The sequence below is a fragment of the Elephantulus edwardii genome, unplaced genomic scaffold (assembly GCF_000299155.1).
Source record: "Elephantulus edwardii isolate Elephantulus edwardi_28Jun2011 unplaced genomic scaffold, EleEdw1.0 scaffold00285, whole genome shotgun sequence".
Classification (NCBI taxonomy): Eukaryota; Metazoa; Chordata; class Mammalia; order Macroscelidea; family Macroscelididae; genus Elephantulus; species Elephantulus edwardii.
In genome coordinates, this window is record NW_006400035.1 from 1,582,416 (window position 1) to 1,605,816 (window position 23,401).

At 39.9% G+C, this 23,401-nt stretch overlaps 1 protein-coding gene across 7 annotated transcripts in view; it reads right to left on the reverse strand.

Annotated features, from left to right (window-relative positions):
- The window catches only part of FOXP1 (forkhead box P1), a 419,751-nt gene that overhangs the window by 25,779 nt on the left and 370,571 nt on the right, over window positions 1-23,401 (reverse strand). For all 7 annotated transcript variants that reach the window (XM_006900487.1, XM_006900493.1, XM_006900488.1 and 4 more), the window contains one exon: window positions 6,344-6,427. In XM_006900487.1, coding sequence (XP_006900549.1) covers window positions 6,344-6,427 — 84 coding nt within the window. The remainder of the gene's footprint in view (window positions 1-6,343; window positions 6,428-23,401) is intronic.

Consider the following 23,401-nt stretch of genomic DNA (forward strand, 5'->3'; position numbering starts at 1 on the left):
TAAAGTCCAAACAGAGAGTGCTTTGCCTCATGAAACCATCTGAAGGCTGAACCAGCAAGTTCACAAAATGTCAACCTTGTCAACTGCTATAGGAGTTTCTTAACTTTTACACATTTATTTGATGATCACATGCTTGTCTTAAGGAGAAACCATCTTTCAGGGGGAAGGTCACGAGGGAGAGATAAGAGGGAACATGGGAAGGATTCCAAACTGGCACTGTGTTCAAACCAAACCTGCTCTTTTAATTAAGAGCTTGCTGGGAAGAAAAGGTGAGAGAGGGGGAAAAAATTATTACAGACTTAAACTTAAGAACAAATCAGCCACAATGTGAGTTTTGCTATAATCTTGAAATAGTCATCTTAATTGTAAACTATTAAATCTTAATACAATCATCAATTAGAAACAAAAGCATATGGGTTTTGTGTTTCTGAATGTGGCTAAGGCTTTAAAAGACAACTTTTTTTCCCCAAGGCATGGAGCCGGAAGGGATTGAACTGGGAGGGTTCCTTTCCTGATGGAAAGCCTATTTTTCTTATTGTGTTCATTTACTATTTAAAAAAAGTTGCTATGTTTAGAAAAGTTGAGAACGCTTATATTTTCTACACAGCAGGTTTCCATCATGGGATGATGTCGGTAAAGATAATCTCTTTGGAACTCCAGTCATAAGTTAAATTCTAAAGTCGTTTGTTTGCTATAGCATTTTATTTTTAAAAAATATGGTTTGCCTGCCTGTGTGTGTGGGTCTTCAAATATAGCTTCTCCCCCATTTCAGTTACAGGATGATACTTCTAGAAATTTTGCCCACACTCAAACTATCAGAATTGTATTCGCTGTCTGCCTAGACTCTCAGTTCATTTTTAAAATAATAATCATGCAGATAACTAGCCGTTTTTAAACAGTAACCTTTCCCTTCAGAGAAGATGAGTCATTCACATTTTTAAAAAAGAAATAATAAACCGTTGATCTAAACCCTGACAGAAATAGACATATTATATTCCCATAAGAACTCATTTTTGGTTTTGTGTTCTTGCCTCACACATGAAAATAGCCTCTGAAAGGCGAACCTGAAACCAAAAAAACCAAGGCCACAGCGCACGGAAGGGACTTCCAGGCCCACAAAACTTGTTTTTCTGCTGTTGGTTTTACTGGCCTGAGCACAACTTAAGACATGTTTTAACTTCATGGCATTTCTAGACATGAATCACTTGTGCTCAGAGGTTGCCTTTCTGAAGCCGAAGGGACGTTACCATAAGAGGGGAGGGCAGGACAGTGGGTGGCAGCAGGAAGCCTTTGTTAGGGGTCCTGCCCTCCCTGACTATCTCAGCCTGGCTGTGCTACTGACTCAGAGGCTGGCACTGGCAGAGGGCAGTGGCCTGGAAGGTGGTATTACTAGCAGTGCTACTAAAACATCAAAACATTGGAGTGGAGTTGAGGAGGGGGCTTAATGAAAAACAGTATATAAAAACAACTTTTGTGCGTTGTGCCCGAAAACCTCTTTCTATGCCTGGTTAATACTATTTCTCTAATTTGAAAGCAAGGTTATAGTGACGAGTCTTTGAAAATTAAGACCTCCTTTCTCTAGGTGGTGTGGAGGAGGTGGGGCTTTGTTTTCAGTGGCTAAAAATATTATTTCAAAACTGCCCTATTTGCTATTGTCATAGTATAAAAGAAAACACACACACACAAAAAAAATCTAATATAGTGCATTTCATTCCAAATATCCACATTCCTGTAAATGTTTTATAACATTTTCTAAAAGGTTATGCTACTTACACTGTCATTATTTGCCCAAGAAGTCAGAAAAAATGTGGCTGCTCTGAAATCAGGAATGTTCTCTGATGTGTAGGAATATCCTACAGCAAAGGCTACCTTCTTTGCATGTATTCATGACTTATGGTGTTTCCCTGACATTAGGAAATATAGAGAAAAGTCTTTTGGAAATTCCTTAATAAAGTTGTAATACTGGCATGTGTCTTTTTGTAGTTGCTATTACTGTTGGGTCCTCATGTACTACCCTTGTAAAAGCTTCTCAGCCAACACCAAGGTGCTAAACCCCAGGATAAATTTGGATTTTTACTTCAGGTTACTGACTCTGGGAACAAAAACTATCAATCATTTTCTTTAGGTTGGTTTTATGATTGGTCTGAGTTTTTTTTGGGGCCTCTTCCCATGGGAATAAAAAAGGAGATTCTTAAAAAGCTTCAAATGACTACAAATTTTGTCTATGACAACACACATCAGAAAGGCTTTCCCACTGTATGTACCTAATGCTAGAACTTATGAGTGTTGCTAGGAACCTCTCAGACACCCTACTCTACAAGCTAGGACAAACATTCACAGAACTAGACATGTGGAAGTTTGTTAGCTGATGTCAGCTGCACCGTTAGTTCACTTGCTCAACTACTGACCTCTTGCTCCCAGCAGCCTTCTCGCAGGTGACCTGACACATCTTTAGCCCACCCTTAACCCAGGAGATTTTTGTAAAGTTTACTGACTTCTTCCTTCCTTTTCATCTTTTGTTTCTGAGAAGTCTTCCAACACATCATTGTTCTGGATTAGTTATTCTACTCATCAAAGGCAGAGAAGCACAGGGAGTGTGTGTGAGAGAGCAGGGTGCCTACTGTCAGTTTGTCCTAGAGGACTCCAAACACATCTATGGCAGGGACAGAGGAGCCTTGTATAGATTTCTGTCTTCAGTGCATAGTCTGTTCAAGACATAGTTGTAATGTAATCATACAGGAACATTGGAGAGTTACTGTGTGGCACAAGTGGTTGGTTAAGTGCCTGACTACATGCTGAAAGATTGGTGCTCTGGAAGTCAGTCCCAATCATCTGTTTCCCCAGGGTCATGGCCCCAAGAACCCTACAGACTCTCCTCTGCACACACGGTCTCTGTAAGTCAGAAATAAGCTCTATGTAGCAAACAACAGCTGTTCACAGACCAGAGCCCAGTCATCACACATGCAAAGCAGAGAACTTGCACAGAAGTAAATGCAGAATCACCTTGTGCAAAACCAACCTAGTCTGAGACTTGGATATCAAGTACTTTGCTTATAGGCTTCCCCACAAACAAAGTTTAGGGTTCCTATCTGACAAGCTGAGACAGTCATAAAATGCACATATCCTCTAATGATCCACATCCAGAAAAGCTCCGTAACAGTGTCCAGAAAAGGCATCAGCCACTCAAGGACAGCCTATGGACAGGTTAGCAATTTCTTTCAGGTAGAAAACAGGGGCCAGCTTGATGCTAGGATACAAACCAATGACACCAGTGAATGGCATTTAGTGAAAAGCTACACTTCCAACAAAAACATCCTATTAGTGACTTAGAATATGAAGATAAACGTGAAGTTTCTTTTGAACAGACAGGGGGAAAAGAAAAAAAGAGTAAAAATCCTGGTAAACTTACTGGCAAGACTGACCTGTCGATGTCCAATGAGACTTGGATGTCTGGTGGATACTTGTTACTATTTAAAAATACTGAGGATACTAATCTCAACATATGCTGTATTTTTTATTATTTAAAATGAAGTTAGTTAATTACAGGTTCCAGGAAATATTCTGCATATTAGAATCGGTCCCCAGATATCTATAGGCCCCTAAAAAGGGAAAGAATCAAGGTTTTTGTTTTTGCTGTACAAATGTGCTAGAGGAAGAAGGGGTGCACAAAAAGTAAAACTGCATGCAAAACACTACACATTTACCTTTTATAATTAATTTCAAAATGCCTCACCTCTACATATTTTAATAATTCTTTATTTATAAGATGGTATCTGTTATAAAATTTTCTATTTTCCAGTACATGAAAGGAAGGCAGGTTCACTCCGACAACAGAGTGTCACACAATATCTGCTTGTCAGGCACCAATTTTTTACTTCTTACATGTAAGTTAAAGGATAAGGAATTTATAATGCTGCCTGTGAAGGGAACCACTTTTCATACACAAATGTGATATTTTTTTCTCCTCCAAAGGGTAATACAAGAGTACATTTACATAAACTAATCCAAACAATCTATGTCTTTGACAATGGCAAACCTCACACAGATGGCCTATTGTTGGTTTACATCTTGGAGTTCTTTATGTCAGCTTGTAGTATTGCTCTAGCTGTCAAAGGTTTGACTTGGACTCTAAATAAATGGTTATACAAGTGCTGTGCAGCGATATTGGACTTCTTTACAAAAGAAAACCTGCTGTGTATCAATTCAAAAGCTATTAATTTTTCAGTCATAAATATTCGTGCATATTTCTTTTAATAAAGAAATACTGTTCTGAGCTACTAAGAGATAATGTTGACTAGTGGTAGAGAATTTTCAATAGAGCAGTTAAAAATAAATTTAGTAGGAGGTCTCCTTCAGAGTTATAATTTTCTAGAATGTAAAAACACTTCTTCCCCCTCCCCCCAAATCAAGACAAATCTCCCTCCCTGTTCATTTTCCTCAACAACTGCCTCTCCCTGCTCATTGGTGGTTTAACTCCGGTCCTCATGAAGATTCTCTATGGTGCTTTTGGGCAAACAATGTATGTCATCTCATTAGATGCAGGTTTACACACATGGTGCAACCTACCAAGACCCAGACTCATCACTCACAGAGTGACACAGGGGGCTGTACAATCATGCGTCTAATTTTATATGTTTTCCTCAAAAGAAATGCTATGATCAAAAAGTTCAATCCTAGAAAGGGGAAGTCAAACATTTTATCATTGTTACTATTAATATGTGAGGAAAATAGAAGATAATCTTGTTCTAGTTAGAGACTCAAAGTCATCATCTTGGAGAAATCCTCTGTCGGCAAGTTAAAGGTAACTGAAGACTTTGAGAAGATTCAAAGTAGACTGGTGCCCTTTGACAGTGGCAATGCTGACTAGAGAAGTCAGCCACAGCACTTCAGTGGTCTCACCAAGGCACTTAGTTAGGTTTGTGCTATTGGGATGATGTGAATAGTACAGCTGACTTCTGAATCCAGCACACTAAACAGACTGGCTTGTTGTCACCTGTTCATTTAGTGGCCCAATCATGCAGACAATTAGTATGAAATACACAGAAACGGACTCTCTTCTAGTAAAAATGGATACACAAAGTACTTAATGATTTTATGTCCTATATCTCAGTAATGTGTTCTGTTTCAGACATTAATTTTGTCTGCCAACTGCATCTTGGCAGGCTACCATATTTGCTAGGTTAATAGTCTGACTCCGTTTTATTTCTATCACCATAAATCATACATATATGGGTGTATGTTTGCTTTATTTATAGGAAAAATCAGTCAAAACAGATAAACCAATACTTTGCCATTATGCTGCATCATTGCATATTGATTAAAATTGCTAGTACTAACTATAGATTGTCAACGCTCAATTAATTTTCTCACAGTGACTCCATGCAAAATCAAATAAAGGCAGTGTACCTTTAAATTTTACAAATCTTAAAATCAAGAAGCAAAACATTCTCTGCATTCTAAATCATCAGGTGAAACTACTAGAAGATTTTTAGACATACAGATAGATCAGAATATAACTGTTAAAGAGATTGATCTATAATCTGAACCTGAAATGGGGCCCAAGAAAGGATGTGGGGCCCAGAAACTATCCTTCTGTTTATTAATTGCCTGTACCTAAATGATTAAGGTCAAAGCGAAGGAAACAAAGCAAAAATTAAGAGATCTGGAAAAAGTTCTGTCTAATTGCAGTGTACCATGTTTTTGTCTTATACTATGAAGAACAATTGTCACTTCAGACTCCTTAATAACTGACAGATACTCTTCATAATTCCATCTTAATAGTTGAATCCCTGGGTGATGCAGTTACCACACTTGACTGCTAAGTCACAAGGCTGGAGAGGTTCTCCCTCATCCAGTGTGCTGCAGAACAAAGGCGTGAAATCTACTCCTGAAAAGTCTGCCACATAAAACCCTACAGAGCACAGCTCTATTCCCACACACATCCAACATGGGTTCATCTCGAGTCATCTCCTTCCTCAGTTACCTCTGAACTGGACATTTCTTGTTCCTGTGCTCATATACTATGATAGCTTAGCCAGGCTAAAAAGACTTTCTTCTTTGACTCATCTCCTTAGATATCGTGTGCCTCAGTTTAGCACCACCGTATAGAAGAAAGGCTGGTTGGGTCTTGGGGGAAATGACTAAGTCTGAAGCATCTTGTTAGTCACAAAATACAGTTATGGCACAATGTCTTCATTTTGTAAAAGATAACCAGAGATAGTGACTGACCTCAAGGTCTTTAAATCTCAAATCTAACCTAGTAGGCCTTAATGGGGGGAGGTAGGGGAGAAACTATCACCAGGTGATTGGGTTTTCTTGTCACTAGGTATAGACCACTACTCACAGGCTGAGGGGCAGCTTTCGGTTCCGTGGACTTCACATGCAGATGAGTCATCATAGCTTGCAGGCGCTCTTTGTCTTTTGCGAGCTGGTAAAGAGAACATGTTTTGTTACTTCTTCAAATACAAACACATAATTATTTTCACATGCAAAAGAATGCATGATCCAAGTCAAACTATGACATCAAAGCACAAGACAAAATCATCTTCATTGCTGGTTTAGAAATCTATTTGGCCACTGCCAAATTCCAAGTGTGAACTGTGTCCCTCCAAAATAATTGTTATAAAGTCTAACTTCAGTGCCTGTGACTAGAGTCCCATGTGGGAATGGGCTGTCTTTTATGTAAATGAAGTAGGATTAGTATAGGGCGTATTTTTTTTAGATCTTTTTTGAGATTTAGAAAAGATTAAAGAAACAAGTGAGAGAAGTAGAAATGAGGACAGAGACTTGACAAGCCACATGAAGAATGCCCAGGAGCATTCTCACACAAGAAGACAAGGGCCTTCTCCTCGAGCCAGCAACCTGAATTCAGATGTCTAGCTTACTAAATTGGGGGGAGTAAGGGACAGCAGAATTGGGCTTATTAGACACTACTTGGGCTATTTTCTGATACAACAGCAGTAAACAGCTAAGTAATAAGAGGTGTTGAAAGAAGATTGAAATAAGGTGTTGAAATAAGACTTCCCAACAGAAAACACATTAGTCTTTATCTGGGATGTTCTAGACCAGCTGGCACCTACGAGTTCCATGTAACAGACCATTAAAAGACAAAATGTGACTCATGCCTATTAACCAACCTATTCACAAGAAAGCCAGATGATAATCAGATGGGAACTACACCTCATAAATTCATCTGTTATGGTTGTGGACAATCTCCAAGACAGATGGATACGTTTATGCAAAACTAGCTTCATCTTTCTTAACAGGTAGACACAGATTATTAAGATAGAGTTGACAAGTGATTTTGATAAGCAGAAACAAGGCTGCAAGAGTGGAGAGGGCTCCATCTTCAAATGATGGTAGAATACACTTCCCTATTTATTCACTTTATAACTGAGTACTTACTATGTGCTAGTCTCATCTTAACAAAAGTGTAAATCTCATTCCATATAAAATTATCTTCTGATAGCATAAAGGAATTTCTAACTGAAAAGAACAGACATTCAAACATGATGTTTTAGATTACTACGTCTCTCTCACACACATACACTTTCTAGAATTTAAGCTTATGTTATTTTTGATAGTTTGAAAGTTGGGCACAGAAGATAGAAAATGATTATTTGTATACAAGTAATGTGAAATATATGCACAAAAGATAAAGGTATAGATAAAAGAACAGCTATGTGGTCTAGGGAAAATGTAGTAGAGATTAAAAGGGGGAGAAGAGAGAAGGAGGGGGAAAAAGGAGAGAGGAGGGGGAAAGGAGATGAAAGGGGCAGGGGAGAGAGGAAAGGAACGAGGAAAGGAATGAAATGGAAGGAGAAAGGGAGAGAGAGAAGGAAGGAGGAGAGGAGAGAGGAGAAGGAGAGAGAGAAATGAGATGGAAGGGGAGAGGGAGAGGGAGAAAGAGGGAGGAGAGGGGAGAAGGAAAGGAGAGAGGAGGAGAGGAACGAGATAAAAGGGGAAAGGGAGAGAGAAGGAGGGAGGAGGGAAAGAGGAAAAGGAAAGGAGAGAGAGAGAAGGAGGAAAGGAGAGAGTAGGGGAGAGGAGATGAAGGAGAGGGAGAGAGAAGAGAAGGGCAGATGAGATGGAAGGGGAGTGTGAGAGAGAGAGGCAGGAAAGGAGAGAGGAGGGGGAAAATAAGATGGAAGGGGTAGGGGAGAGAGACAAGGGAGAGAAAGAGGAGGGGGATGAGATGGAAGAGGAGGGGGGGAGAGAGAGGAAAGGTGGGGAGATGAGATGCAAGGAGAGGGGGAGAGAGAGGAGGGAGGAAAGGCAGGGAGTGTGTGTGCTAGTCTGAAGTGTCTTTGGTCACTAATTTATAGATAATCTGTCAAAAAAATCCTCAGAATATTCTATACATACTTTAGAACTCAATGGACAGACATAATTCTGAAAATCTCAAATTATTCTAAAATAGAAATGAACTAAGACTCACATATTCTAACAAAATTGCTTTGTAAGGGAATACGGGGGAGATGATGAACTAGGGGAAGAATGAGAAAAGGGGCAAAAAGCAGAAGAGAAAAATTTTTGTCATAACTGGATGACTCAGTCTTCAGCCATGTCACATTTGATTTCTCCTTATTCTCTTGTAGTTCAGGGAGGAACAAATTAAAAAAAAAAAAAAAGAAAGAAAAGAGAAGCCTTTACAGCATTAGCATTTATCTTCCAAAAAACAGGAAATGAAAATGATACCATATTAGGAGCTACTTCATATTGTTCATCCTCTGTCTTAGTAAGTTACTGAACAGTCAAACTAAAAGATGCTCTGAACACATTATGTTAGAGGAATTTAGTTTTCCAAAGTAGCTCAGTTAAAATAATTAAAATGTGGAAGAGTTTTCTGCACTGGACCAATCAGTAGCATCAGGATGGATGGCGAAGAGATTGAGATTGTTCACAGCTTCAGTTTGCTCGGCTCCACAGTCAACACTCTTGGCACCAGTAGCCAGGAAATCAAAAAACGTATTGCGATGGGAAAGTCTGCGGTTAGGGACCTCTCCAAAATACTCAAGAGCAATGGTGTCTCTCTGGAGACTAAGGTGCGCCTGATACAGGCCATGATTTTTGCAATCACTTGTTATGCATCAGAGAGTTGGACAATGACTAGGGAGGATAGAAGGAGAATTGATGCCTTTGAGCTGTGGTGCTGGAGAAGAGTACTGAATGTACCATGGACTGCCAAGAAAACAAACAGATTCATCCCAGGGAGAGTGAAACCAGGCTACTCCTTGGAGGCAAGGATTCTGGGGCTTCGTCTGACATACTTTGGACATGTTGTAAGGAGAGACAGATCTTTAGAGAGGGACATCATCCTGGATAGAGTAGAGGTACAGCGCAGGAGGGGGAAACCCTCTATGAGGTGGATTGATTCAGTGACTAGGGTACTCGGGATGGGTGTATCAGAGGCAATGAGATTGGCACAGGATAGAGCACGGTTTAGGGCTGTTGAACATAGGGTCGCTATGAGTCGCAAACGATTTGATGGCACATAACAACAACAACAACATTGTTTTCTGTGTAAGTACTCTAAATTTTGAGGAGTTAAAACTAAAATACACTCAAGATCTTAATTAAAGAGAGTCTGGTTTCTAACTATTATAGGGCAGAAATAATTAAGGCATATACATCACTCTTTAGGGAGCTCTTGTGGTTTCCTGGGTAATGAGTTGTGCTGCTAAGCCAAAGGCACATGGTTAAAATCCCACCAGTTGGTTAATGAGAGAAAGATGGGCAATTTTCTCCCATGCAATTCACTGCTTCTGAAAATGCTCTGGTGTGCCAGCTATGAGTTGGTTCTGATTCCACAGCATATAACAAGAAGCCATTCTTAAAAATAAGATGTTTTCTGCCATGCTGAGCATTACCAATTAATGGAATGAGAGGTAGTATTCGTGGAAGCTTCTATATATTACAAGTGACAATTTTAATTTGGGAGTAAACACTATTGCTGTAGCAATTATAATGAAGGGAAATCCAAACGTCCAGTATTTAAAGGAGCTCTCTCCTCCACATTTTATCCAAAGGCAGACCTTTCACTCCTCAAAGGTGAGAGGGTGAAACACAATGTGAATGGATGAATCCATGAAATAAAATTTGGACAAATGAAACACAATGTTTACATTTTATATGCAAACTAATATAATAGATTTTTTTTAAAAAAGCTAATAATACTATGTTGCAAACACACACTGAAAACTTGTATCCACAGTCATGTCCATAAAACTAGAGGGAATTACCAGTTTTGTATTTTTCTGAGACACTATTTAGATTTATTTGTCCATTTTCAAAGTTACCCCAGTTCCCTGTTTTGCCTCAAATTCAATTAAGTCACCATGAAAGGATGTAAGGTGATAGAAAATGGGAAGGAAAAGAAAGTAAATTTTTATTTGGTTAGTATAGCAAATTAAAGTGCACTAGAATCTGAGAAAGAAAAAAAGGTGCAGTCATACCTGTGGATGTTTTGAGATGTTTCACGTATACTTCTAGAGAAACTATTTAAAGATAAACCCCACCTAATGTATTTTTCATGTTGTGTTTTTTTTTTTTTATTTTTCATGTTTTTAAAGGCAAAAAAAGGCAAGTATCAACAGAACCGTATCATCTCTTTTTTTTTGGGGGGGGGGGGCTGTCTTATAGTTATAATCATCATAGGTTTTTAGAAAAGCTTTCCAGTTCTTTATTACTTTTTATGCCATCATTCCATGAGCTCACAGTTCCCATCAATTATCAAGGCATCCTTTTATTATAATATTATGGGAATCCAACATTTAATACTAACAAGTATATTGCAGCATTTCCTCATAAACTCTGAATCCCATGAAAAGCAACAAAAAGGAGAATGAGACAATCATTACAAATGTCAACTGAAAGTTTGGTCGGCAGTTCACAAAGAGGATTTTATGTTGTGACAGAATTACTCTCTATTAAGCTTTCCTGGTGGGTATGGAATGAGGATGTGCCATAAAAAGGACAGCAAGGGGAGGCCCTGTGGGGGTGAGCTACAAGGACAGGAAGCTGCTGTTTGTGTTCATTAGTGAGTCTGTGCTTCAGTTCTGTACAATGATGAGAGTGGAAATATTTAAGGATATGGGCACTAGAAAACAGACTGTTTTGCTGTTTGATGCCATCAATTAGATTCTGACTCATTACCAGGCAGTTCTGGTGGCCTAGCAGGTAAGGAGTTAAAGCGCCAATGAAAAGGCCAGCGAGTTGAATCCACCAGCTGCTTTGTGGGAGAGAGATGGGCAGTCTCCTCTCATGTTATTTACAGCCTCTGAAAACCCACTGGAGGGTCAATTCTGCATTGGTCTCAACTCCATGTCAATGAGTTACTGAGCCCCACTGTGATAAAAGAGTGACTGCTATCTTAGGCAAGCAGACTGCCAAGCTCTTCTTCCTTGGTTTGAATTGCCAATGTTTCTTTCAGCAGCTGAATGCTTAACTGTTGTGTCACTTAGAGAGAGACTGTAGTGGATTCCATTCCTAGCTTGACACCCCTGGACATGCTATGTCTCCTCTCTACACCCTGAGCCTCCACCAACAATCCCTGAGCTCTGAAGGCTATTTTGTGAATCAGATGAGCTCCTGAAATCTCCACTTAGCCAGGCATTTGTGGAGGGGGTGGGGGGAAGGTTGTTTTAAGGAAAAGGTAAACACAATCTACTTTACCTAGCCTTCTGTTCGCTGAGGATGTGCTTGGAATCTGGATTAATAGGAGTTTGATGGTGTTTACAGCTGGGCTAACTGGGTAGAGAAATAATTTTGATGGTTTAAACAATGGAGTAGAAAGAACAGGAAGACGTTAATTTCTTGGGATTTATCTCTTCAGTCCTAATGGAGTCTTAAAAGGTGTTGCCCTTGGCTGATATAGGTGATCCCCCTTTGATTAACCATGGTCTCAGATTAGGTTTCAGATCGTGCAGGCTGTGAATAACTGAATGAGTGCATTACCCTAAATCCACTGATGACTGCTGAAGGCTATGAATTTCTTCCACAACTTCAAAGGCACAAACCAAGGGGATAAAACTCATTCTTCCAGCAGAAAAAAAGAGAACTTTATGTGGGTCCATTTCATTGGGAAGATTAATCATTTTAAGGTCAATTTGGCTATTTTCATTTATGAGAAACAAAGTCCTGCTGAAATTAAATTATTTTAAATGCATAGAAATGCTAGAATTAGTGGAGACAGATAAGAATAAGGAGACAGCATCCCACTCAGCTGAAGTTCCTGAAGTAAAGGCTGTTATGCCCATGTCAAGTTCTCCAGTTCTAGTCTCAGGAATTCCTTAGCAGTGCATGCAGTTAACACAGGGTTAACCAAAAGCTGGGAAATTCCAGTCCAGCCAGAGGCTTTCTGGAAGAAAGGCCTGGATCTACTTCTGGAAAAGCCACAGTGAATGAAACTCTTGGAGCACAGTTGTTTTCCGACACATGTGGGGTTAAAAGGGTAGGAAGTTACTCAGGTACAGCCGAGCCTCATATTTTAGGTTGAAAAACTGAGGTTCAGAAGCAACTCTGAGGAAACAAGAGCTAGGAAATGGCTCAAGAAGACTAGACTCTGGCTTACAGGATGCTTGGTGTCTGTTTCTCAGACTTGCATGGTCACAATGAAGATACTGGTTAAAAACACAGGCCCAAGTGTTCTCCTCTATGTAGCAGCCCCATGAGAATGGTGGAGATGTGCACTTTTACCAATCACTTAACTCACGAGGGGCAAGCATGGTTTATTCCCATCTAGTGGCATTTCTCTAGGTTAGCTGACAGGGTTCTTACCTATACTTGCTGATCTAGACAGTTCCAAAGACTTTTAATAAGGACTCAAGTGACTTTTGTAAACAGGTAGTGTGACTAGTACTACTCCTTGGCATGGGTTGAGCGCATCCTAAAGAGTGGTCACATCAATTTTCTTAGTACTCTGTGTGATACAAGAAGTTAATTCTTAGAGTTATACAAGTATCTGAAAAAAATAAGATCAGAAGAGGAAAAACAAGAAAAAGAGATGCCCTTGGGAAAAGAAGCAGACTGAAACTCTCTACCAAACTGAGCATTTGGCAAATCATTAAATGTAGCTCACTTGGTCAAATGATGGGCACCCAGCATTGCACACCGATTACAACTTTTTTACAATGTTTCTGTAAGACAGTCTCCACATGCAGGTATTGTGCAACAGATGGCTAATTTCATCTGGAGGGAAGATTTTCCCAACTTTTCCTCTGTCACCATTTTAATATTCCTTAAATGTTATTATTAAAGACTCTCTTGACATTTAAAGCAGACACACACTAATACTCAGTCATAGTCTAGGAATTCTAATGTTCCCAGAATTAAGCAGGATTTTAAATTATGAAAAGTAAGTATCTTGGTTTGCAAAGGAGGATGTGACCAGAGAAAGCTGCAACCTCTTCCTCGCCTGGGCTCCAGGCACAGAAGGGGAGCAGTCTGAAGGGGCCATGCTTTCAGGGCCCTACCAGCAAGCTCCCAGCTCCCTCAAGAAGAGTTCTGGGCTCAAGAGAGGCACTTTCACTTCACTGTGGGATCCTGACTATAGCTCCAAGGGGGGTCAGAAAAAGCTCAAGGAATATATTGCTTTCCTAGATAGTGACACTAAATGAGGCTGCCTAAATAGTCCAAGTTTCTCAAGTTATTAGCTTTTGTCAGGATGTAGTCTTAGTACTTTTCTATTATTCTCTATTTATGGAAAATATTTTAGTTTTTCTCCTCTCAAAACCAGAGAAGTCTGGCTTATTGTAAACCAGGCAGTCCATAGATTACAAATGGGTTATGCTGTCAAGTCTGATCTTAAACACAACTTGTACATAGTAAATCAGAATAGTTAGTTTTTAACCATCATCATGCAAATGTTTTTCTTAGTATGTGGTCTTTCTCTGAATTACAAAATAATAAAAAAAACCTTCTGGACACATGAAAACAATGTTAACATACACATACAGCAGCAGTTTTGAGAGAGAGTGAAGGAGGGAGGGAGGAGGGGAGGGGGAAGAGAGGGAGTGAGAGAGAGAAAAGGGGGGGAGAGAGAGATTGAGATTGCTTCAGCCCCAAGATCTCTAATCATTTGCTTTACTGAATAAAAGTGGGTGGGAGCTGTTGTGCAAGAGTGCCCACTATTCTGAGAGAAACTTCACAGGGAACCAACTACTAGACAGTTCGACTGGTCTTTCAGCTTGGACAACCAATTTGCATGTCAGAACCACTAGGGGCCTGCACTCTGGCTTTGTCCTGCCCAGGCACAATCCACTATCTTCGGGTCCTACCATGTATGCTCACGTCCCTGGCACTGAGGGCCAGACGAGCCAGTGGTACACCCTCAATGATAACAGTAATGTTTTAGGGCACAAAGTAGAGCCTATGAGCCTATTTGTTGTAAGATGTCACTGTATGTACTTTAAATTTTTAACATAATAGGCTTTATAGAGGCATGGTGCTTAACTGTGTGCTTCATATGTGTCAAACATCTGAAAGCTGGGGACTGCTGAGTACTGTAAAATCTAGGAGGCTGGTGTGCTCATGAATGGCACTGCTAATGGAAGAGCAATCATATGTAAAGTCCATCCAGTAATTGATTTGTGTTAGGATTAATGTCTCCCTCTGCTACTGAAACCTGTGCACTCTCCTTCCTGCTGACATCTGCCTCAAGCTTACAGTTCCTGGCCCAATGATTTAGAAAACTCCAGAGTGATGCCAGAGTCACTTAGTCCCTGCCCTCCATGGACTGCTCAGCAAAGTCTGGTGAGGCAGAAAGGGTTGTGGCCCCCACAAATGGTTAAAAACCAGCTCTGTAACTTCTATTTGTACACTCAGTATGGCCCTCCCATTGAGCCATAACAGGGGAACCTTGTTGGTACAGTGTTTAAAGCACTTGGCTGCTAAGCAAAAACTGCTGGTTCAGCCCCCCACCATCTGTGGGATGAAGATGTGGTCACCTGCTCCTACCGTGACCCAGCGTTTGGGAAGCCCTATGAGGTGGGTTCTGCTCTGCCCTTCAGAATTGCCACAGTTGAGAATAGATGTGATGGTTGTAGGCGGGTCAGGCCACAATGACCACTTGGACAAGTCTTGAGATTCCAGCCTGGAGTCATTAGATAGTGTTGGGACACTACAAAGGTACTACCCTCAGGCAGGGTTAGGTCCTCCTGGAACAAGCCCCCGTAAGCTTCAGTTTCTCATGTCAGTGGCTGCCATTGGTAGGTGCTGTCATGTCAATTCTTAATTTCATGACTTAGGAGAACGGTCCAATTCTATTTTCTAGGGTGTGATGTTTACAAAAGAAAATCTTCAGGTCTTTCTAACCTGGAGTTAGAGAGTGATTCCAAACCACCACCCTTTCTATTAGCAACTGAGCACTTAATCCCTGTGACATCAGAGCTTCTATCTAAAAGAAAAGGCACTGAAAATCATTCCTTCAACTCTAAGATGGCTATGACTTTAAGATTTAGTAGTACCTTTTCAAGGAATAAGAAAAACATTTTCTTAAACAAGCTCATTAAATATAAAACATCTACTGATTACTAAAATGCTACATTTTTCTTTTTTACAAGTTAGGCATACTAGAAGGCACTAGAAGGAATAGGATAATATTTACTCACTGAAAGGTATGAGAATCCAATAAAATGTGGGTGTGAAGCACCTAGTACAGCACCTTGCACACAGGAGCTCAGCCAAGAGCCAGATGGTTTTCAAGCTTATGAAAATATCACAGGTAGAATTTAGGATACTCACTAGAACTGTCCTGTAATGAATGGGTTCAGACACATTATCAGGGCAGGCAATTCACCCTAGTTTCTCTAGAAAAGCCTCAGTCTGAGAAGGAAAGTCCTGGCCTAGCACAGAAAAGAATGAAAAAAGGAACATTATCCTTCTCCGCACTCCCTATCCTATAAGCCAGGCAATTCACAGATGGCACGTCTAGCCCCGAAAGCTCTTGCCTACAGCTCCTTTTATGTCCCATCCATAAAGCTGATGGAGTCCCCTCTATCCTGAGGTATGCCCAATGGTACAGTTCTAGGAGAGTCCCCACTGGTGAGCAGTTGCAGGAAGAAAGAGGCTGCCTTCCTTATCTTTATCCAGTGCTTTGAATACAGTAAGTGCTTGGTAAATAGTGGTTCAATGAATGAAATTATTAAGGAAGAAAAAGCTAACCACTCCCTCCTCTCCCCTCATCAGACAGGCTGCCTTCAGTTTCTCTGCTTCCTTTTCCTCTCTCTGCTTTCAATATTCACATTCAAGGGATTACAGAGCTGAAAGTTTGTAGGGAGTAAGTCCTGTCCCTGACAAGATGAAAACTCCCCAATGTCCAAGGCTGCTTCTTTACTTTTCCACAAAACATAACTTTTTACAACACAGAGACTAAGTCAAGTGTTAGAGCATACAGATGGCCCTGTCACAGAACAGATTCAAACTAATATAGGCAAAAATTTATCTAAGGTATCTGTTGTTGTTGTTACATGCCTATTAAGTCAACTATGACTCACAGAGATCCTATAAACTATTACATCTGAACCTTGCTCTATCCTGCACCCTACAGTCACTTGTGTCAATTCATCTAATGAGGGTTTTCCTTTCTCTGAAGCCTCCACCTTTTCCAGCAGGATGTCTTTTTCTTTGTCCAAATATTGGTCCCTTCTGACAACATTCTCAAAGTATGTGCAATAAAGTTTCACCAATATTGCCTCTGAGGAGCGCCCTGGTTGCACTTCCTCCCAGAAAGACTTCTTTCTGGCAGTCCATGGGATGCATATCCTGTATTCTTCTCCAACACAGTTCGGAGACATTGTTTCTTCTTCTGTCATCCTTATTCACTGTCCAACTTTCAGACACATAGGAAGTAATTTAAAAGACCATGGCTTGGATCAGGTGCACCTAACTCTTTTAATCGGCACTGTTGCACTTTAACACTTTGGAGAGGTACTTGTTTCTGAGATATAAATCTGCCAGATTGTTTCCCCCTCATTCTTTGTGTTAAATATAATGGCCTTCTTCGTCTGGTTCCCCCCCTCCCCCCCACACACACAATGGAATTACAATTAGTCATAGGGAAACCCTTATAGGATGAACACATCCCATATTAATGGTTGAGGGATTTTAGATAGCTTTGGCAAACTTCTAGGTAGACCCAAATGAATTTAAGTCCCTGAGTTATCTCATTATGTTTCCCTTTCCTTTGTCTCTAATTTTCTGAGCAGAACTGGAGCTATACACATGGGTCATATAAGATCATACAAATTGAATGTGCAAATGTTCCCAACCCCACCCCTATCAAGCTCATCTTACTCATCTGCAGGTCATTCCTGAAGAATCTTTCAAAAGAGAGTATTTAACGGGTGAAATCTCCTTCTCTGACTTAAACCCATGCCCTTTACTCAAATTATTTCAATGGCATCCATCTCTCTTGCTGTTAATACCTGAAGAGGTGAGCAGAACTTAATTATAATGTAAGGCTCCACTCTCTGGTAATAGGGTTAATCTCTCTTTTTGTTGTGTAACATCAAGTTGGCACTGACTCTTAGCTGACCCTCCATTGGGTTGTCAGAGGCAGTTAACTGCTCACCTTTGTCCCGCAGAACAGGTGATAAATTTGAATTGCATATCTTTGCACTGGCAGGTACCACAAAGCAACCAAAGCTCCCTAGTTCATCAGTATAACACTAGCAACTGAAAGATGGCATCTTTCAAATAATAAAATATTACAGTTGTAAATTATTTAAAGGTTTAGCATGTCCACTCACATTTTGTTTTGATTCTCTCGGTGAAGTAAGTAACAGATGTAACAAAGAATCATATTTAGTAACGCTCTTCTATTAAGTTGTACACATTCAGTCCATTAAAAATTTTGACCCCTTCAAATAAAAATATTATACACACACATACATGCCATCTGTACGACTCCTGCATTCAGCAATGAACATGTTTCATTTAAAACCTTTATTTGTAAGTAATACATAAGAACACGGTGGCTCTCATGCACAATGTAGATTTTATAAGTATGATTAACCTCTGCTTAGTTATTTGAAGTTCCTCAACAACAAAGATTGACACAATGACCATAGTTACTATGGCTTATACATATCAGAGATGGTGAAGATGGCACAAAACTGGGCAAGGCTCAGATCTATTGTTCACGGGATCACTATGAGTCACAGTGGCCTCAATTCACACCTAACAGCAACAGTTACCTGAAATCTGACCATTAGAATCTTCTAGGCTTTGTTAAGTTTAAGATTAAGTGCAGACAGAACTAAGAAAAGAACCACTTTCATTCCTACCCCTATTGCTGAAAAAGGGCTGCATATAACCTTCCAGGAGGCCTGGCTAAAGAGTCCAAATGCAAAAGCCTCTCATCAAGGGCCAGAGCCCCAGCCTCTGGGCTTCTATGAAGGGGGCTGGAAGGGGATGTGGGTGGGCTTCCATTCAGAGGGCTGAAAGGCGACGTAGGACGACTCTGAAGTCATCCTGACCAGCTGTGCTCCGTTCTCAGGATGACAAACTCTACCCTTCCATTTTCCTTGTGAAATATCTTTTACAAAGATTCTCCAGGGTGGACATAACACATTTCAATTGATCTGTACTGTAAAATCCAATTTGAGTTTAATGGATTTGTTTTAACAATGGGGTCACACACCACTGACAGGTGGGAATTTTTCTTCCCAGTATAATACAATGACTATCTCTGGAGAATTGTACAAACCTGATTGTTCTTTCCTATACTGTGAATGGCACAAACACTTTATTAATTCAAATTACCAAATGGTAACTCTCTGATCTACTCTGAGATGCTTGAGGACATAGAAATTTCCTAGTCTGGGAAATGCTTTAGGGGAAATGGAATTAGCCCTTGGGTCAACAATGTACAAAGGATGCTGTGAATTCATGAACAGAACTCCCTCACTGTCTTAGGTACTACAGGTATAATGAAATATTAACTATGTATACAGACATGGGTGTACGAAATGGCAAAAGTGACAATAAAATCATGAAAATGCTCAATTTCAGACACAGGAAGCCTAAAGTGAGTCTACCTCTGACTTTAACTGTATGTACCCTGCCAAAAACCCCCAACCACGTTAGGGTTATAACTCAAAGACTCTCAAAGTAATCCATGCTAAGAGCTTCTACGATGTCATCTCAAAGCAAGTGCTTTTAACTGCTAAAGATGTTTGACCATTTCTTGTCTCTTATCTCATACTGAATAATAAACTAATGGGATAAAGCAGTTCTTTCTTAGTCAAATCTACCACTGAAGTGCCCTCTTTTAAGCAAATTTCTGGTGTTTTTAATAACCTGTTAGTGTTAGCATGCACTACCGAATAAATGAACAGAATTTTTTGAAAACTATTTCTTTACTGTCTATAAAGACCAGGAGGGCAACCCTATTAAGTCTTACTCAGTAGTGGCTTCAGCATAGTGCCAATGTAACAGGCTCTGATAATTTCATTAAATGAATCATTATCTCTTAGCTGGCTTTTTTAGAACCCCAAAATCAGCAAACACTTGTGACCTGAAGCTACTGTTGGATATGCCTGCCACAGACATGGTGACTGGGCAGGTGTTAAACCACACAGTCAAGAAGGATGCAGTTAAAGAGAAGAGGACCTATAAGGAGTGAGGACTCTAACTAAGGGAATAAGCTCTTAACATGATGATGCAAATTATTTTTTTTTCTCCTATCCTCTTGACCAGGAGTTACTTGGCAAACATCTTCTAAAAAGAGTCAAACAGTAGATCATTTTCAGTTTTGTTAAGCCATACATTCTATTACTCAACTCTGCCACTCCAGCATTAAAAGCAGCATAGATGATACGCAAATGTGTGTGGCTGTCTTCCAGGAACTTTACTGACATTGAGAGTTGAGTCTTATAATATTTTCACATTTACTATTCTTTTATTTATTATTTTACATTATTGGTATTATTAAATAGAATGTTATTATTTTACTCCTTACTCAAAATTTAAAAAGTAAAAACCATTCTCAGCTTAGAGGAGTCAGCCCCCAGGCTGCAGTTTAATAACTCTGCATAAAACAGGACTCCTCAGAATTAGCCTTCATTAGTATCAACCCCTTTAAAATATAAGCAAAACTATTAGGGGCATGGCAGGTAGCCATCATATATAGTGACTTCTGGCCAGATGATCTTCCATGAAAAGTTTAATGACTTTCTTTTCCTTTTCAATGAGGGCTAAAGAATTAAAGGAGATCTATTATTAAATGAGTGCACTAATAATCAACGAACACTCACAATGGTTTGTACTACTTTAGCCACATCCACCACAGAACTAGTGGGAAAGCTGCTGCTATTGCTGATGAGTGCTATTAAATGAAGTTGGACTCAGAGAGATGTCATGTGGCAGAAGGGCACTGCTCTACTGCTCTGGCGGGTTTCTGGCGGGCATCTTTAAAGGAACAGAGAGACCCTGAAAAGCAGCTGGCTGGTGCCCATCACTGACCATTGTAGTACTTCAACACTACACCAGGGTTCCTTTAGGCTGGCTAGGAGAATGGAAACAAAACAAAATAAAGCACAAGCAAACCTACTGGCCGTGTTTTCCCCTTCCTCTGTTGGCTGAGAAAGAGAATTAATTAATTAAATACTCAGTTATTGAGTAATTTTAAATGGCCTACCACTCTAAATCTGGAGAACAACCACTTGGCCAAGTGACTGGAAGAGATCTATATTTGTTCCCATCCCAAAGAAGGGTGGCCCAACTGAGTGTGGAAACAACAGAACAATATCATTGATTTCACATGCAAGCAAGACTCTACTGAAGATTATCCAGAAACGACTGGACCAGTACATCAACAGAGAACTGCCAGAAGTCCAGGCTGGGTTTAGAAGGGGTCGTGGTACTAGGGATATTGTAGCTAATGTTAGATGGATCTTAGCTGAAAGCAGGGAATACCAGAAGAATGTCTATCTGTGTTTCACTGATTACGCAAAGGCATTTGACTGTGTGGATCATAACAAACTGTGGCTGACTCTAAGAAGAATAGGAATCCCAGAACATTTAATCGTGCTAATGCGAAACCTATACTTGGACCAAGAGGCAGTTGTCAGAACAGAGCAGGGCAACAGTGCATGGTTCAAAATTGAGAGGGGTGTACAACAGGGATGTGTCCTATCTCCATACCTTTTCAACCTGTATGCAGAACAGATTATCCGAGAAGCTGGGCTCTATGAGGAGAAGCGTAGCATTAGGATTGGTGGAAGATCTATCAACAATCTGCATTATGCAGATGACACAACCCTGCTTGCTGAAACTGAGGAGGACCTGAAGCACCTGCTGCAGAGGGTCAAGGACTGCAGCCTTCAGTATGGACTGAGGCTCAGTGTCAAGAAGACAAAGATTCTCACCACTGGACCAATCGGTAGCATCAGGATGGATGGCGAAAGAGATTGAGATTGTTCACAGCTTCAGTTTGCTCAGCTCCACGGTCAACACTCTTGGCACCAGCAGCCAGGAAATCAAAAAACGTATTTCTATGGGAAAGTCTGCAGTTAGGGACCTCTCTAAAGTACTCAAGAGCAATGGTGTCTCTCTGGAGACTAAGGTGCATCTGATACAGGCCATGGTTTTTGCAATCACTTGCTATGCATCAGAGAGTTGGACAATGACTAGGGAGGATAGAAGGAGAATTGACGCCTTTGAGCTGTGGTGCTGGAGAAGAGTACTGAATGTTCCATGGACTGCAAAGAAAACAAACAGATTCATCCTAGAGGGGTTAAACCAGGCTACTCCTTGGAGGCAAGGATTCTGGGGCTTCGTCTGACATACTTTGGACATGCTGGAAGGAGAGACAGGTCCTTGGAGAGGGTCATCATGCTTGGTAGGATAGAGGGACAGCGCAGGAGGGGAAGACCCTCTATGAGGTGGATTGATTCAGTGACTGGGGTAATCGGGATGGGTGTGTCACAGGCAATGCGATTGGCACAGGATAGAGCAGGGTTTAGGGCTGTTGCACATAGGGTCGCTATGAGTCACAAACGACTCGACGGCACATAACAACAACCACTCTGAAATGCCTACTTGGCAAATCATTATTCAGGTAAACAATTTTCTTATTAGCCATCTTTAAAAAAAATTATCAGTTAAATAAAGAAACACAGAAACTTGTAGCTCTTTCTAAATACCAGTACCACCACCACCACCACCACCTCACTACATACAAAGTCAGGTAAGTCAGGTACAAAGACAGCTTGTTTTGTCTAATGTAATTTTCAACACTTTATTGATTTTTTATTCATAAATAAAATATGGGGAAAATCAACTTTTCTTCTCCAAAAACATGCTTCAAAATATGCTTCATTTACAGATATTTCCAAAGATTTACATCAAAATTTTCTATCATAAAAGGTCCTTTGCCTGTATGAACAGGTTATGATTTTAAACTGTGTAAATCTACATTCTGAATGGAAAAATACTAACTAAAGAAAATAACTTTTGAGAAAAATCTTATTTAAAAAAAAATTTGTCATATAACTAATTTAAAATGATCCTTTCTATCCTGAATAGTCACAACAAAATGTTTAAGTGCAGTTTGCTGATTTTTCTCTGCAACTATTTGAAGCCGTAAATGACTTAACTCTGTAAAATTCCAAATGTAATTATCTTCTGTACTTAGCCTAGGGCTCTCCATATATCTCAACATTGCTGTCTTGCATACAAAATAAGCTTTTCGATGACTGGTAATAATATAATGTACAACATTGTTTTAATTTCCCCGAGTCGGCTAACCTCTTGCCTACACTAAACCAGCCAAAGGAAGAAGCCACATGAGTCATCAAGCACTCAAAAGCATTCTGTAACTCAGTTTCACAAATGGGGTTTGTAGGGTCAGGCTTTTACAATTGTACATTTTAATAATCTCCATTTCTGGCCCAATTTTTACTTTTTGAAACTAATTTTCTATTAGTTATATACCAAGAATGGAATTACTGTTCAAATATGGTGGTTTATCAGCAAGTTACATAAGGAAGCAAAACCACACTAAAAACATTTCCTTATTCCCTTAAAGCAGGATACAAAGACAACATGCAGTTTTATTCTCTAGTCAGACTATGCATTTGATAATGTCCAATGGAAATCCACATATAAAATTATATGTTGTTGTTATATGCCATTGATTCACCTGCAACTCATAGTGACCCCATGTACAACAACCCTAAACCCTGTTCTATCCTGTGCCAATCTTATTGTCTCTCACAAACCTACCCCTATTACCTCTATATACACACACACTGCACATTTATATTTCATGTATATATGTGTACAGGTAAATGAATAAATGTGCACAGTCAACAAACTATAATTCTCAATCACGTACAGAAAAGAAAGGACAAGACAAAATGAGAAACAGATCCAGGTATAACTTCTAGTTTAACTACAA